This window comes from Styela clava, chromosome 1 (genome assembly GCF_964204865.1).
Source record: "Styela clava chromosome 1, kaStyClav1.hap1.2, whole genome shotgun sequence".
NCBI lineage: Eukaryota > Metazoa > Chordata > Ascidiacea > Stolidobranchia > Styelidae > Styela > Styela clava.
The window spans coordinates 27,182,191-27,200,788 of NC_135250.1; the positions used below are offsets into that span (position 1 = coordinate 27,182,191).

The 18,598-nt window shown below is 35.4% G+C and overlaps 2 protein-coding genes across 3 annotated transcripts in view; both read left to right on the forward strand.

Annotated features, from left to right (window-relative positions):
* LOC120335126 (uncharacterized) overlaps positions 1 to 981 on the forward strand; it is a 28,951-nt gene extending 27,970 nt beyond the window's left edge. The window contains exon 32 of the mRNA XM_078113111.1: positions 440 to 981. Coding sequence (XP_077969237.1) covers positions 440 to 723 — 284 coding nt within the window. The 3' untranslated portion in view covers positions 724 to 981. The remainder of the gene's footprint in view (positions 1 to 439) is intronic.
* A 3,652-nt stretch (positions 982 to 4,633) lies between these two features.
* LOC120334870 (uncharacterized) lies at positions 4,634 to 17,917 on the forward strand. Of its 2 annotated transcripts, XM_039402385.2 has the most exons (15): positions 4,634 to 4,744; positions 5,545 to 5,649; positions 5,893 to 5,961; positions 6,631 to 6,723; positions 7,586 to 7,645; positions 8,971 to 9,843; positions 10,300 to 10,484; positions 10,951 to 11,050; positions 12,103 to 12,228; positions 13,406 to 13,510; positions 14,028 to 14,195; positions 14,813 to 14,886; positions 15,607 to 15,755; positions 16,857 to 16,951; positions 17,214 to 17,917. In XM_039402385.2, exons 1-15 carry the CDS (start codon positions 4,684 to 4,686, stop codon positions 17,273 to 17,275), a joined length of 2,325 nt encoding a protein of 774 aa, XP_039258319.2. In that variant the 5' UTR covers positions 4,634 to 4,683; the 3' UTR covers positions 17,276 to 17,917. The 2 variants fall into 2 exon arrangements, with proteins under 2 accessions (XP_039258319.2, XP_039258320.2); XM_039402386.2 differs by lacking the exon at positions 5,893 to 5,961.
* Positions 17,918 to 18,598: the final 681 nt, after the last annotated feature.

An 18,598-nucleotide genomic window follows, 5' to 3' on the forward strand; every position in this document is an offset into this window, starting at 1 on the left:
TCAATTGAAAAAATTAGCGAATTTTTCAGTGAGATATCCATACGGCCTAAAGTAAACTTGGTAAAAATAAAATTAATAGTCTTCTAGCAAGTTCATGCATCTTCAAGTATTGGGAATTTGAAATTGATTGTTTCGTAATTGCAAAGAAAAGCAACAACAAGAACAATCATCTCAATAACATCAAGGTCCGCTTTAGAGAAAGCTCTAAAAATTTACGATCTTGCTGATTGTATAAGTATAAGTTTATTAACTCCATAATCAGCATATCAGACGATGAGATAATTGATAAAAACAAATGAATAAAAACTGATTATAATATCACGATCAGGAGAGCGAACAAAACCTCAAGTAGGGTTTAAAACATACAGATTTCAGGTTAAAATACGTGGTTACTTCTCGTGTTGGTCTTTTTTAAAGTTGCCAAACTTTTTGTTTTCAGCAACTTCTTTTGGAAAAGGAGCATATTTTGCGCGAGAATCTGCATTGGCGCATTTGTATACAAAAGAAAATAGTGACGGACACCGTTTCATGATTCTAGCTGATGTTATAACTGGGGAATATTGTCAAGGAAAACCAGAATACAAAGCCCCACCTCCAAATCCCAGACTCGGAAATAAAACCGAACTTTACGATAGTGTTGTGAATAACAACTATTCTCCCTCCATATTTGTGATCTTCAAAGATGCGAGCGCGTACCCAGCTTATTTAATTGTATATGTATGATAGCTTTGCACTATTCCATGTTGTTTTCATCATTGAACTATTAAGATTAATTACATCTTTGTAATAGTATTGTAACTACTCTTGCTATTACAGAGTGATTCTTCGGGATTGTTTTCGCTATGGTTACTTGCCATGGTATAGCGACCAGTCTAATTTTCAGATAATACTCGTGAAATGTATTTGTTAACCTGTACATTTATGCATTTGTGTTATTTCTTCATAAACTTAATTAAGGCTTCTGATATTTTTCATCTTCAATTATGCACTATTACCTATCGCATATATTATATTATAATAGCCGTAATAAATAAATTGAAAAACTTTAATTTCTTGCATTACCGCGTTATGTTTTCTACATTTATACTTCATCCTTCCAATCTTGGGAAATGATGATTGATTGAGATTATACTGAGAGTACTTGAACCTCCAGATAAAGTTATTTGATCACTTGGACGGTGTCACAGTGCACAATGAACGGGAAATAAAACGACTTCAATCTGTTTTCGAGATCGAATGAGGAAAATGTGATCATTCATATTTATCCCGGGAGAGAGGAGAGATAATAAAGAAAAAACGGCTTAATTATATGGCGAGCCACGCTTCTCGTACAGTTGCCAGTTTATGCAGGGCATGGGATTAGTTGACCAGTTATTTGTTGCATATCTAAGGACTTGGTGATGGGAAGCCGTCACCGACCGAGGTTAGGTAATATGGCTTGTTTATAGCGCGAACCATGGCCTCTCGCCCACTTACCAAGTTCAGGTCTGTTATTTAGGAGATTTTGATAAATTCCTGTTGTTGAAAATCTCTTTTGTCCTCAATCGATATCGGTTTTCATTGCACTAGATGTCGCTAAGAGTCCATTACGTTTGTTTCAATTTTAAGATTACTCTCCGTCCTATGAGAACAAATTAAATAGAACACTTTTTTCTTGTGTCTCGCTTGATGATTTGGTATGGCTAATATGCCGATCTTTTCAGCAAACTCGGATGCTCTCAGGTCGTAACGGTACCGATTCACAACCTCCGTGTCCAAATATTTACATTACTTTTTGTCAACATGTTATTTATTCCAAATGCATGGTCATAAATGTGAGAAAAAGCCTCGTCTGACCGACGACTGCCCTTCGACGTTAAAGAGGCATTCCAATCACCCCCTCGAAGATAGGATAAGATAGAATTTTCGTATTTACCGATAAGATCTATATCAATTTGACGGCCTTGTGTCCGATTACCAATCCATGCCGGGTAGATGATTAGTTATTTGTAGCATTCATATGGCATGGATTCACACATAATTATCCCCCCGTGAAATTCGAACTTACGAACCCGGGCAGAGTAATCAGAAGTGCGAGTGTATTTCGAACCTATAACGCGCCATACCACCGAGCCGGGTATTCTGCGGTAGTGGTCGCAAGCCTGTTTCTAACGCTTAGTAGCTTACAATTCGCCATTTGCATGTGGAAAAGTGTTGGGTACAAGAGACTAAACGCCAAGTCAAGTTTTTTTCGAGTCTCCAGCAAAGTCTGAATTTCAGAAACTTACATGTCCCGGCAGTACAATCAAGTTCATGCCTCCGATAACGAATAACCGACATGAACTGGTAACCGGACGAGAGGACGGGGTTCGCCATATAATTAAGCCGTTTTATAGGCTTTCCTCTCCCCCGGGATAAATATGTAAATCGAATCCAGTACGTAATCAACTAATTACACCATAGATGAGAAACTGAATCCATAGTTCGACTCAAATCTATATCTTGCTATAGTATAATTGCAGTATAATCATGGGCGTGGCCAGAAATTTTCAAGGAGGGGGTTCTGAAATTTTTATCGAAACAGCTAGCAGGTCCGGCCGAAAACCGGAAAAAGTGTGTTTTCATGAGTCTTGGGGTCTAAAAAGCGTTTCAAGCTACGAACAACTGCTATGTATGATACAAAAAGATGATTTTTTTTACATTTTAATAGGGAGGGGCGGGGGAGTCGACCCACAAAACCAATCCCCCATGTATACGCCCCTGAGTATAATTGCAGCTCGTACGGAGCTTTTCTAAGAGTGAAGGTGTATAAACGCTACACAAAGGTAGAGTCCAATGCATGAACCTTATGTTCCATTATGTAGATTTAATTCAATTCGAAATTTTTATTTCACGACGAAAGCAAAAATACGGCTTTTACAGGGCTTTGCTCGGAATTTATTTAACCAACCAATTTATACAATTTATTCAAACAATACAACACAGGAAAGCGTAATAACACGCTTGTGATGAACAATAGGAAGTTTAGTCATCAATGCGACTTATGAAAACATGCATCATTTCGGAACCTCGTAAGAAACCGTTTCAGCATTGCTTGGAATACAGATAACTAATGTCTTGTCTGGATATTGCCTATACTCGGCACTGTGTTGATTGTTATATATTGTTTTAGAAATATAGAAGTTCTATAGATGCTTCAGTTTCGCGATAGCGCTGGTGATGTTACTTGTCCTGAAGACTGTAATGCAAAGTATTTGCAACAAGTAATATTTATTTTTTCCAACCGGTGAAAAAATAAATCGTACATAAATTACAAGAAAATGATAATTGGGCAGTTTTTATGGGGAAGGGAATCCATGAGAAACCAAAACTGGGTATCTAGTAGCAAGAGCCAAGGTGCTGATATATATAAAAGTAGAAAGAACACACATGGAAAAGTTGTAAACAACCAGTGAAAAACTCAGAGTATACATAGGTTAATGTTTGTAACGGGAAGCATTTTATTTAGATAGTTTTTGAGAGGCGGACGAAGTGTAAGCACTTTAGGAGTAAGTAATTTTTATCAGACTTTCGAACACGTCGGGATAGAACCTAATAATATGGTTTATCGTCATTAAGATACGTGGGATGATAGATTTCAGATGAATTTACAACTTTTTCTAACTACTTTTAAATTTAATGTATTTAATGTAAAATTTGAGTAATAATTTATTACCGCGACCTTTATTTATCTCACATATGTATATCTTTATTGCCTCGATCAGGACTTTGACTGCTTCATAAGGGGCAAAGTAAATACATTGCCATCGCGTGATAAAAACGCAATGAACGTTTCATTTATAGAGCGAGGTAAACCCAACCAGAAGAACTAACCTTAATTTCGTGGGTTCTCCACCTCGATGTAAACCAAGTGAAGCGATATATTATTTTCTACCGAACGAAAGGGGAAGTCATTGATCGCCAAATTAGAAAATGATATATATATATAAATCGTAACATAGTTTATTTCGTATAAATTTTTGATTTTACAAAATACACGCAATGTATGAAATTAAAATGCTTCATATTTTGACACAGAGAGATGGTTTATTTATGCGATTGTGAGTGTTTTATGGCGGAGTGGGTCGATTCCAAACATAACTAAACCTATAAGCGTTTATTCTTCGTTGACTGCTGTTATCCATATTTGCGCAAAGCTAAAAATTAAAGTACAACATCAAGAAAGTGCATATTGAAAATTAGAGCGTAGAAAATTTAATGAAATAGATTCCAATTTGTTTAACACCCAGCTTTGTTCTGATTTTTTGTTGCTCAGTATTCTGAATTACATAACGCTCGTAATAGTTATATATAGCGAGAGCTATGGAGCCTCGTTTTATCGGAAAGGGACTTTGACCTGGTTGATATCAAGTGAACGTTCTAAAATATTTGAACAGTTACTGTGGTTTCTAATAATTTATCGTGACGATTTATAGCCATTCGTGATACAGTACTACTAAGTTGATTATTCCACAGAAAATACCTTAAAATATGAATTGACAGATTTTAAGATCATCACCACGCGAGGATAAGTAACGACGATGAAACGTCGCAATCAACTTCATAACGCTGCTAAATCGTCAGTTTTTAGTATGTTTTCTTGAGCATGTTATACAGGAGTGACTCATTAAAGCTATTTTTCAGTTATTTAGTTAGATATAAAATATGTCTGAATCTGAAATTGGGAAAGTGGTCGACCTAGAAAATGGGGAAGACGGTAGCAACGGTAAGTTATCAGTTTTTTTTATTCATTGAGGAGGCCTTAATGTTTCATTAGGAATTTGGCCAATAATAAGTTAAATAACTGTTTTAACGAGGCTGAATTATATTGAACTGATGTTATTATCAGTTATTTCATGCGCCACGTTTAATATTACAAAAGCCAACAAACAAAAGCAAAAGAATAATAAATACATTACCGTGGATAAATTGAACAAATATCAGCCAATTTACTTCAAATTAATGTAGTAAGAGAGAATGGTATTTAGCGCAAACCTTTGTTAGCGGAAAAAAGGTCGGTGATCCCCTAGGGGCCTAGGACTAGGGGCGTTTTTTATAAATTTGATCGGTTGTCCGGAAAACAACAAAGTGGAGAGGAATTCCCTAATAAAAACTATTTAATTAATGTAGTTAGGTTGAATAACGGGTAAAGTTCGCCACAATTTCTACACTGCGAAGTAATAATTTAACATTTTTTACTTAAACAGACCAAGAAAGTGAAACGGTTTTGGCGTGGGCAGGGTTTATAAGTTGAGGTTTAATGCTTACATTTGGTTAGTATATTAGGCTTTGTGGCAAATAAACAATCTACTTCTCAAATTGCATGCATGTGACTGCTTGCTTAGAGTCTTGTTCAGAGCAGAACTGTGGAACACTCTAAACATAGCACAAATTATTACTTACATTCAAATTTAGAAAAGAAATTTTCTGCTCAAAAGAAAGTTTTTGAAAAAAAGAATATTTTACATTACTGAAAAAAAATTATCTCGGTGCATCATGATTTAATTAGCTGATTATGCTTTCCAGATCCTCTGCTAGCTGATATTAAACTGCAAGATTCATTATCTCAACTTAAATTAAGGAATCAAGAAGAAAATGTAGTTGCAAATACAACCCCAAGTGAAAATACAGGTGAAACTTTCAAAATTTCGAATAGAATTATCAATTTTTATTGGAACTATTTGTTGATATATCAGAAGAGAAAAATTATCATTTTGAATACTCATTTTATGATCATTTTGACTTTATTTTGCTCTGAGAAACATTGACTTTAATATGAATTTTTTGCTAATGTTGGGCAACATCTCTCTAAATCCCTTCACTTCACATCCTAACTTTTATTTGTGAATGCATGTTTATGTTAAACCTTTTCAGTGACTGTTAAAGGAGGAAACTTCATTCAGCCACAGTTGGGACCACAGTATAATGAATTCAAAAAACAAGGTTTGTTGACCTGAAAATATTGAAGTTATTTAGTGATGCATATTTATTTAGTTGGAGAGGAAAGAGATAAAGCAGCTTAATCATATGTTGTACCATGGTCAATCATGGTTACCAGTCATGTCGGGTTTGCGATTAGTTCGACAGATAACGTCTCTGTAATTCTGTTAGAAAATGACTGGTACAATAAAAATATGGGTGTCACATTAGTATGCGACCTCAGGGGTCTTTATGGGAATAAACACATATTAAAACGGCACTAAAATTGGTGTCACTTTGATCTGTAGAAGCTTTATCCACAAAATCCCTCGTCTGAAAAGTTTCTGGAGTATTCCACCCAGATAAAAAAAGGTCAACTCTGATCACCATTAAATGAGTCTTTGTAACAGTGGCTGCTATGGCCTACTGGTTGGAGCGTTGGACCACTCAGTGGCGGCTTGAGGAGAGCCTTGTTCAAAGCAGATAGCATATCGATATGTCAAATATTGAAAGTGTGATAATATGTACATAATGTGCTATCTTTATTTAGTCAATTTCAATATTGGATTTAAATATCTAGATATCATCAGCATCTAAATAATTGTGGCAAATCTAAATTAAAAATTAATCGTAGTTTAGTATTTTGTCCAGCTGAACACGGATTTGAATATTTTTCTCCTTTTTTTCCTACAGATGGCGTAATAGACAGTAACTTCCAAGGAGCAAATTTTGGAACACAAAATATAAAGCATGTTCATAACATACATATATTTCAGAATTCCCAAGGTATGATAAATTTTAGCATCAACAAAATGGTTTTTGTTTCTTCTTTAAATATAAGCTCCTAAATAGAAAATCTCATTTCATAAATAGAGATGAAATTGCTAAGCACAGTGACAATTAATGCCTCCTTTGAGCCAGCACATCACAATTGCCAGAACTTTGAGCAGGACTAGCCTTGAGCCCGTACGAAATGTGCATTAGACCCCATACTTCCATAGGCCCTGCCATATTTCAATGTATAAAAATGAAATTTGAAAATTATTATCATAATGGTTTGTCATATTAATTTTGAACAGGAAGGACTTATAAAGTATATCGTAGTTTCTTTTTTCTTGGTTTTGTACTAATGTAAAAGGTAGATCCGAATCCATTTCCTATTACAAAATCATAATTTTTGGTTATTATCCTCATATCTACCCAGATTGGACCATGTACAATTCGTTTTGCACAGGGCACCATATAGTTAGAGCCGGTCCTAGTTTTAGTCAAGCCAAAATAACTAAATTGAGAATAAGACTATGAACGTATACAGAATTTTTTAAAGCAAGTACTCATTTCCTCAATAAAAGGTTGCAAAAAGAATGATAGAATAGTAGTGACCTTAATTGTGCCGATATATATCACCACCAGTGAGGATATCTCCATTTATCCCCGGGGAAGAGAGAGTCAATAAGACGGCTTATTCGCATGGTACATTACGACCGTTAGTCTGGTTACCAGTCCATCCATGGTATGGGATTAGTACCAGTTATTAGTTTCAGATGCATGAACTCGATGGTGGATAACTGACCAGTGGTTATTGGAACCACCAAACTTGTTTCCTAGCCTAATCATGTCGTAGTAATCTATTTTGATGTAATTTCAGCCTCTTCTGATAAAAATGCAAAACCAACCACTTCTAATAATGCAAAGCAAGTAGCAGAAGGTAAGCTGTGGGTATTTTTTTAAAGTTATCATAACAATAAGTAATGTGGGCTGGAAATGTTTTTACAAGGAAATACTCTTTGTTGCAGCCAGTCTAGTTATTTTATTTGTTGTGCTATGAGTCATAAATTTTAATGCAATATACTAATAATGAATGATTAGAGAAGGGTTACCTTGCATATTTAACCCGGGGGACAAAAAGCCAGCATGACGAACTAATAATATGGCTCATCCACTGCCACTTATCTGGTTACCAGTCAGTGTTGGGAAGGGGGATTAGTTAGCTAGTTATCTGTTTCAGATGCATAGACTTGATGGTGGACAGAGTCATAAACGACTAGTGGGTATTTGAACTACCTTATGGCGTTAGGTAGTCAAGCAATCTTTTCACACCTAATTGTCCCCTTCATGATTCGAACCTACAAACACAGCCTTACCAAAAATAGAATCTCTTTACATATCTTTAAATATCAATGGCTGTATGTAACTTGTAAAGAGCCTTGTTTGGAGCAAAAGCCCAAGTACGTGTTGTATAAAAAATCAGAGATCTATTTTGAATAATCAACATATGATAACATTTATTCTAGTAGTCATCACTGTTATCATAATGTTATGATAACAAACCTTACTTGCAGTTATATGAGTCAAGTTCCACGGCACTCCACGGTTTCAACAATATAATCCCCTGTTCTGCAAGTCTACAATAAAAAACGAGAGCATATATTAATATATGTATATTGCTATAATATATTTAAATACTCATTAGCTTTGCAACTTACTCAACTTGCCTCACTTTAAAGATCATTTTGTTTTACTTGTATTAGGTTTGCTTCTGTACATATATTTATGGTTTATTCAATTCAGACTATTAAACAATTAATTGCACATGGGTTTTTTGAGCCTTCAAAATTTTTTATCGGGTTCAGCTCTACAGAAAAGATTTATACTACCATGTTTTCCCCCAAAATAAGACCTAGCCTTCTTTGGAATATGATTTTAATATAAGCCCTTTCCTTGAAATAAGACCTAGTCGAGCGTGAAAAAAAAATGGTACTTAGGTGAATTGATATCGGTTTTCATATTATGTATATTTGAAAATCTTGTAATCCTCTACTTTGTAATTTTGTTTTTAATCAAAAAAAATAAAAGACATCCCCCCAAAATAAGGCTTATTGTTATTATCGAAAAGAAAATTGAAATAATACCCTGTTTAATTTTCGGGAAAACATGTAACTGGAAGTTCAGCAATCTTTTTTTACAGCATAAATTTTCCCTCAAAATAAATTTTTCCATTTTGTCTCCACCAAATTTTTTATTTTTATTTAGATTGGGTTCAACTATCGAATACTATTGGGATGTTTTCATCTAAAAAGATTTCAAAATATGGCAGTGTCTACGAAGGGGCAATAACTAGTGACATTTGTGAACCAAAGCCTGTAGCTATAAAGTACTCAGAGTATAATGAAACAAATGTCAAAGAAGCAAAACTTTTAGACAAACTCCCCCCACATGAAAACGTTGTTACTATGTATCACTGTGATATACACTGTCAAGGACCAATGAAATATATGTACATAGCAATGGAACTATGCCACAAGGAATCATTGGGAGAATATATCCATACGCAAAGAGACAATGGACTACCTTTTAATGCAAAATTGAGTATTTCATATTCCAAAATGGTTGTTGATGGACTAGACTTCATCCACCGGCATGAAATAATTCACAGGGATTTGAAGCCAGAAAATATTTTACTTTCAAGGGATTGTTCTGTCCTCAAAATTTGTGACTTTGGACTTAGTAAGCAATTGGATAAAGGACGTTCTTTTACAAAACAGACAATGCTACGCCTGGGAACCGATGGATACAGGGCGCCAGAAACTTACAACTCAGGTGATATATCGCAACATGCGGATATTTACTCTCTCGCCCTCGTAATATATTTCATATGGAGTTATGGTGAACATCCTTTTGGAGATGACCCCGATGACTGGAATAGCAACATAAAACGAAACAAAAATCGAAACTTTGACCGCCTACAGCTGTATGAAAAAGTTACAGCCACTAAACTGCTGGAAAGCATGCTTGAGTTTGAGCCCAAGTCTCGCCCAACAACAGAAATCATACTGAAGAATATGATATGGTATGACACTCAACCAACTTATGGTATGGCTCCTCAGTCACTCACTCAAGAAATAGGTAAGTAGATAGTTAGTTCTTTGTATTTTTAGGAGTTTTTTTGCACTTTTTAAATAACGCTTTGGGTAAGCAAGCACTGGTATGTAGAGAACTATTTTAATTTTTGCAAGGAGTGAATTCTATCTTACATATTGTCAGGTAATCATGGATTATTCATTATCAATGGCTGCTTGTACAGCGCTAAAGGCGAGAATGAACCTTTTCAGTTTAGATATTCAAATAAAAGTTGAAAATAAATCTAAATTTTGTATGTAATTAAGAAATGTTCACAACTTTCTCCAAGAGCAGGGGTGCGCACCAAAAGGTATGGAAAGCTGAATTTGGCCCAAATGCCGCAGTTTTCCTAACTCTATCTTAAATCATACTATTATCCTTGTTTTTAACATGCATTGATTGTAATACATATTACGGTATATAATCAAAATAAACCTATTCTTTTCAAACTTTGTTTTTTAGTTCCAAGACAAGAAGAACCATCGGTCAAACATGAAACAAAAATGTCTGAAACCACAGAAGTACAACATATTATGTATGATAATAACATTGGAAAATATTACAAATGTTCAGAAGAGAAAAAATTTCTTGAGTTTGTTGAAGAAGCATACAACTGTAAAATATGGTCAGCGTTTTCAATAGATGCAGTGAGTGTTTAAAAGAATTACAAGAACAACCTTACAACGACAACATTATTGCAATGACAATGTACATCATTGTCTCCCACTGGATTTGAATGTATCATTTTGTGAATAGTAATTGTGATATGGAACGAGTCTTTTCAAAACTTTACTGACTCATTTTAACTTTGTTACTGTAAATTACATGTTGAATTTGAAGTTTTGTTTCAAACCAGTGGTATGCTGCATTTTTTGTCGGTTGGCCATATAACCAACTTCAGACATCTGGCTGGGCCACACAAAAAATTTAGTTTTCCCATATACACAACTAATAATAAAAAATTCTCACAAACTTTTATTTATTTAAAATTCTAGTGGGACACTTGAAATTATTAGTTCTTGCTTAGTTTGTTAACATTAGCTTTGGCAGAAATTTAGCAACCCTAACTGATCAGTTATGCCCCTGTTCTAAACGAATTTTTTCATTTTGCAGAAATGTCAGAAAATAAGTGCAAGCTTTGGTCCTGTTATTGTGTCAATATATGAAGGAGATATTTTGAATGAATCAAGCGATGTTATCGTTAGCAGTAAAGGTAAAATTTCTAAGAATCTTTTATTTATTATTTTGTCTTGAAGAGCAAAACAAGATTATGTTCACAATATAGGTAGTAATAGGGCTGACCTTTACTATGGCAAAAATGAAAAATTACTTTTTATTACTTTCCATTCCACTTTATTAAGATCCACTATGGAATGATAATAACCCTGTATAGGAATATATATGTATATATGGTCGCTTTTACAAACAATAAGGTCTGGTTGGGGATTTATTCATGCAGAAACCATGAATTGGATCTGAAGCAGATTTGCAGATGTAATCAAACATGCGACACATTATTGGTGATCTTTTAAAATTTGTGGTCTCAGTTGCTGCAAGCTCTCAGTTTGGCCAGAGAAAATGTTAGTCTCATGGACAATTGCACTCTGTTCTTTTTGCTTCATAGTTTTAATAGGACTGCGTTGCTCCAGAAGTATGCACACCAAAATGTTGTACAATGTGAATCCTAACCGGTACACACATATCATTTTCAGGTTGTGCGCCATCCTGGTGCGCATACTTCTGAAGGTCCAGGTCTGCTATTCTGAAACTAAATTCAAAGTTCATTTGATACTTCAGTGAGCCAGATCATGGCAAGTAATTTTGTTCCCTTAGTCACACACTCCTTGGTATACAATATTGATTATCCCCAGGGAGAGGAAAGTCAGTCAACAATCCGGATCGAGTATGGAAATAAAAACCTAGCTAAAGAAAGTCGATTGCCATCCAGTTATCGTTTCATATAGGGTATGGGACAATTTAGTTTATTCCCAATGCATGTAGGAAGCGACCCCGTAATTCAAAACAGTTACAGAGGGAGAGATTTATTTTTCGTCAACCAGAAATAGAGAGTAACAATACAAAAATATACAATAACATACTCAAAGTTTTTCGGTATAGACTGGGAGGATACGATAATCAGAGTCAGATCCCCCCATAAACAGGCGCTACCTCGGTACAGAAAAGGGTTGGTTGTAACACTGCTTCAAAATATATCAACTGTTCTTTATTTAATTCCAATTACTAAAACTGGTGAATCCTATTAAGGAGTGATTGAAGAATCGATTACACGTAAAGTTGGAAAACAATTAAAGGAAGTACTTTGTCTTGCACCGAAGCCAATAACAATAACAACCAGCGGGACTTTACCATGCAAAAAAATTGTTCATACAGGTTAGTTGGAAATGGTTTTTGTATATTTCCTATATAGGGTAAGATTTAATTTTTTTCAAACGTTGCTTTTAAGTTCCCTCTGTTTATTTGTGGGAAATGGTTTGATGTTCTGTAGTGTAGTGTTGGCCGCTTTTAAGTCTCCACCGTATGCATCAGCAGAAACGTGCCATGTCATTATGTTTTGGCCTGTAAAAAAAGTTGGCTATAATAATTTTTTCTGGATTTCATCAAATATACCTTATTGTGTGATTCAAGGGGATAGGATTTACATATTTATCCTGAGAAAGACGAGAGCTGATACGACCACCCAATTATATAGCGAACCACAGCCTCTCGTCCGGTTGCCAGTCCATGTTGGGTATGGAATTAGTCAGGTATATGCTTTCGAAAACATGGATTTGATGGTTGAAAAAGCTGTAACCGACGAATATTCTTATATATTTAAACTACCGTATATCCTCCTCATATAAGCGAAGTTTAAAACCTCAAAAAAGTTGCCAAACTGAAGCGTCGGCTTATACGCACATAACTTTGATTGCACTAAAAATTCGGCTTGTACGCGTATGACTCTGATTGCACTTGAAGAAAATGACATTTCATGAATTATTATCACAAACCTAAACTGGACGACATTATCCTTACCGACGCCAAGCTAACAATAAAATCCACAAAAATACCAAATAATATTTAAGAGGTATTTCATGCATTGTAAATTGAAAGAAATGCAAAAATTTCCCGTTATGTGGGGTCACTAAGGAGGATGAAAACATTTAATTACGACACAATTTGCTTTTAAATTTATTGCCATGGTCGCCCAGGATATCTGGACTATGTTAAAATAACAATGATAGTTGTAAAATATTTCCAATCAAAAAAATCCTCGACGTGTTGAAATAACGATAATAATTATAAAATATTCGAAAACATCCTTCAAGTCGGTGCTGATAAATCCTCTCATGTTGGCAGTAAATAATTGTCACACAGCAACCAGCTGTCTTCGATTACGATAAAACATGATATGTAATAATTGTAAAATGTTTTCATGTGGATGGCTAGGATGTGTGCGCGATATTCGACTTTCTTATTAATAATAAAAACGATATCACAAGGTAGAGAATAGCGATACCAATATTACATTTGATTTGGACATTGGGTTGAATTGAATTTTTAATCCTAGTGATTCCACTCTCGCTTGCTGACCTTCCTGGAAGAATATTTGATATTTTGGAAGAAGTGGAGAGACTGGGACATGAATCAGTAAGCTTGCCAGCTATTGGAACAGGTAAGTTGTCAAACATATTTATTTTGAATTTTATCAAGTTCATGTATATGCACTAATAGGAATCAAACTAGCATGTCCAACGTATAAGCCGGAGTCTCCATTGTTGTTTCATTCAATATGTATGTCACTTTCTGAAATACAAGCCCTGAATTGGATGTCATAAGTGGTTACTAACTACAAGAAGCAACTCTCTCTTCAGGTCCCTATTAGGATTTACATATTTCTCTCGGGAAAGAGGAAAGGCGATAAAACAGCTCAGTCATATGGCATGATAGTTAACCAGTTATTTGCTTCACATGCATGGAATTGATGGTGGAAAAAGTTTTACCAACTAGCGATTACATGAATCACCCAATGGCTGCAATGAGTCAAGCAATCCTCTTGCCCATAATCACCCACACAGTGTAATCAGAGGTGCGATAGCAAGAGTATATTTGGTGAAATGACACTGATTTCATTCATATGAAAACTATTTCAACTAAACGGTGAAACTTTCCTCGACTTTTACCTTCTGCAGGATATGCTGGACTAACGTTCTCTGAATATGCGGAGGCAGTGAGGAAAACGTTACTAAATGTTTCCCTAACAGGAACATACTGGCACCACCTGAGCACCATTAATATTGTTTTACTTCATGAAAATGATGTCAGACTTGTTCAAGATATCATATTCAGTAAAAATGAAGGTAATTATGTTAAGCAGGTATTGGTGATGTCCCCTTGAGGGCGCCCCAGAAGTGTATTTACCAATATGGAGGTACGGTAACTAATTTTGTACGTCTACTTTACACCATGTTGTGTAAAGGGATTGATTACTATGGACATGGGGTATATTCACTTGGCTAACACAGACAGTCCCTGAACTCCCCGAACCACCTTGAGAACTAAACACTTAGGATAGTTAATGTTAAAGTATCATACAATTGGGACTAGACAATTGAAATCCCTATGTATTACTTGTAAGAATATAATTATGCCAATCAATCAAGATACATTATGCATATATTTGTGGGTTCAGGCTCAGTGCCTACTTGTTCTATGACACACAATTGGTCTCTTTGCACAGTGCTCATACACGATGTCGCACCATTTAAGATTTGAATTTTCGTTGTCCCCGAGTTAGCACCTTGCTTATTATGTCTTGTGTATTGTTGCTAAAAAATCCATCCTTCATTTTGAGAACTCAATCACGAATGTAGGAATAACATTCAGCACATACCTTAACAAACCACTTGAAAAATTCTGGAAATAGCCATGTGGAAATAAATTAGAAATATTTATACATTATCAATTTGTATTTTAGAAAAGTCTGGAAGTGAGAAGATAGACTCAACAAGCTTTCTCTTTAAGTCAACAGACATTTCAAGAATTCACAAGGTCAGGTGAATGCTCTAAAACAGGGGTGTGCAATCTTTTATACAGGCGGGTCGGATGCAAATAACTGGGCAAAACCGTGGGCCTCATCTCTATCTAACATGGGATTTCTAGTAGTTTGCAGGCATAAAAGTTTTCAAGCCAGCTGTTGGGGCATTGAAAAGGTGTACGTATCAGGTATAGACTTTGCAGCGCTAAACGCATACCAGATTAAACTAAATTAAAAACTTGTTTCGCTGGCTGCACACTATTCAAAATTGGCACCCTCTTCGAGGGCCGCACAATTTTTTTTCGTGGCCCGCGGCCCCCTACTCTAAAACAGTTTCCCTAGCTTGGGTTTGCGATGTCTGGCTTTCCCATGTTTGGCATACTATATTAGATGCAGGTATGCTAAATCGTTCTTCCAATATTCAGACATACCCGTAGATGTTCAAACATTCTTACATTATAATTTCTAGCAGGGTAAAATTATGTTTTAAGCATCGTGCATAATTACGATATGTGCGGCAGGATTACTTGCTGTCATATCTTGGCTTACATAACTGCTGGTCAAATACAAATTTACTCCACCATTCACAATTTCGCTGGCTAACTATTTTCATGACCGGATTAAAATGGTTTTTGAACTTGAGGTTCTTGTAGAATGTAACAATCACATCAGTTTTCCTTTCCCCTAAGATAAATATAAAAATTGTATCTTAATATATACCAACATTTGTGCAGGCTATAAGATTTCTTGTTGATGAAAGACACAAAAGATTAGCAAAATTTTGGATCTACAATGACTCATTGCTCCATCTTTCTCCTGATACTAAAGAGAAAATCAACAAAGCTGGAAAACAAAACAATGTCAAGATTGTAATTGCATACAGGTATTATTGTTTATTTGTTTAGAATAGAATTTACATATTTATCCTGGGGGGAAGAAAGCCAATAACATGGCATAGTCATATTGCGAACCACTGCCTCTCGTCCGGTCACCAGTCCATGTCAGGTATAGGATTAGTTAGTCAGTTACTCGATTTCGGATGCATGGACTTGATGGTGGAGGAAGCCGTAACCGACCAGCGGTTACGTGCACCACCCTACAGTGGCGAGGAGTCCAGCAATCCTCTCGCACATAATTATCTTCCACGGGATTCGAACCTGCGAACTCACGCAATGCATTTAGAGGTGTGGTGGCAAGCGTATTCCTAAAGCTTAGCAAGATGCGCTACACTGTATGTGAGAGGGGCCACTTATTGAGATATATAGCTCACCTGTGGGTTATGTGGCTGATCAAAATAGGACTGAGCAGCAGTAACGTGAACACTCTTCGGCCATGAAAAGTTCAGCAATTTTCTCACACAAAATTAACCCAACAAGATTCGAACCCCAAACATGCTTATCAGAGATGCGATGGCAAGCGATTCCTAACGCTTGACATGATGCGCCAATTTTTAGCTGATTATATGATAGATTTAAACGCTTCCACTCTGAACAAGACTCTGTTCAGGAAGGGAGTACTAGATAGGGATCTACAGTGGTAAATCATGACTGGGTAATGATCTGTCTAACCTGGATAATTCCTTATTGTATTTTACCTGTTTATGCTCAAAGCAAGTAGGAAGCATCTAGGAAAACTGATAGAAGCATTGTGCTTGAACAATAAATGACAGGCTAAGATGCTTCCGAAGAAGGAGCTTCATCATTTTTTTTTGGTTGAAGTCAAATTTTCATTTGTGTGCAGTATTACTAATGTTGATTCCTTAATTAGAATGTAATACATATTTAATGCTCACATTACAAACCTTAAAAAGTTGCGCATATCAGTAGTTATAGAGTTTTTGTTCATAGTGAGAGGGAATACATTAAAATAGGACCACTGCGCTAGCTGTATAGGTTTATTTTGAAGACAGAGATATCAGTGGATATTGGTTGACATACGATTTAATATGAATAACCTTAACACTGTTATTTGCTTGCGGTTCAAGATTGAAGAATACCATGCTGCTTGAAGGCCAGGCAAAAAATGTCATGAAAGTTCATAAAGTCATCAAAGAGAAACTTGGAAAAACCATCAGTAGAGGTAACATATCTATGTCGTAAATTTGATGGGAGCCGAATATGGTTTTTCTACAAAGGCTTATTGGTATATTAGAGTTCCTCTTGCTTTATGTTGTGAATGTTTACTTGAATATATATTAATATGAAATCTGTAATGCATTAGTTTTATATCGCAAATAACGGAGAACTGAAAGTCCTTAACTCAACTTTACAATTTGAATGAATTGGTATGATTTCTTAAAGAGCATTTTAGTGTTCCCAGCTAAATGTAATATTATTTTTAGGTGGTTCTTTCCGAAGAAATGCCCTAACCTCGAAAACATCAAAAGAGTTGCAAGAGATGTAGCCAGAAAATCTGACTCAATTAGTGGAAATTTTTACCTTCAGACTGCTGCAATAACTATCTAATCACAGATAACTTCAAGCATGCATCAAGACATTAGTTGCCCATTTTGTACTGTTAATAAAAGCCTATTTATTATCTTGCACTGAGAAAACGCCAATCATGAAAATAAGACTGCTGGTTTAATTTTCTCTAGTATAATTACGCAAAAAAAATTTGCTTGGCTCCACATGCTGGCTGTACAAATTTTTTATGAAAAACCAAAATCTTGAGTAGAGTCCTATCAAAGCAGTCATGTTTACTCTTCCATTAGTTTTATAGAAGTGATGGACTAGGCTATGAAATCCCAAAAACCCTGAAAATTATATGCCAGAAGGTTATGAGACTCCTTGCTGTCATGAGGTTGCTCACATTCTTCCTCCACACTTCAGTCCATGCATATGTAATGAATGAACTGGTAAACTATCTCATAATCAATATGGACTGTAACTAGACAAGAGGGCGTGGTTCATTATGTGACTAAGCCATCTTGTTGGCTTTCTTCCCCTCTCCATAATTCTCTGAATATATTCTATGCAAGACTGTCACGACAGCTTTAAAATTCATATTTTATTTTCTTTCATTGAACATTCCTGCAAGTCGAAACCAATGCTTATTTAATTAATGTTTTGCGAGTATTCCAGTATTTTTAGAAAAAGCATTTGAAGTTGTCAAGCGCTTATTGACTGGCAGTAAAGTCTTCAGACAATTTAACCCACTCTAGTCTAGTTTGAAAGTTGAATTGGCTCAAAAATAATTCAATATTAGCAAATGAGGCTTAGCTACAGTTGAATTTTCCTATACAACTATGGTCCCAAATTCTAATGTGAGCTAGTAGTAGGACTGTGCATTTTCGAATACCCAATAATTTTAGAATCGAATCTCGAATACTTGGAACTAAGATATGCAGTTGTAACTTTTTATTGCAATGGGTCCTTCAGACACATAAATCATTGAAAACATAGAATCCATCACTCAGTTAGCTCAGTGATCGTGTTTCGTCGATCACCTATTTCGACTAAAAGAGTTGTATGTCAGAATTGCATTTTTAAAAATATAGATTCAAAAAAATTGTTAAGAATTATTGACCTTTTGAAGCACGAAACGAAAAAAAGATAGCAGCGATTTGAAATGACCAACCCTAGTTCCCCAAATATGGCTTCATACCACTCTTGCACCACTTACTGTTTTTTTATTTACTCTGACGCACTTCATTTAAATTATGTCTTTTCAGAAATTGCTGAGCATGTTAAAACTTTCACTTTCTAGTTTACAATTTCGCTTATC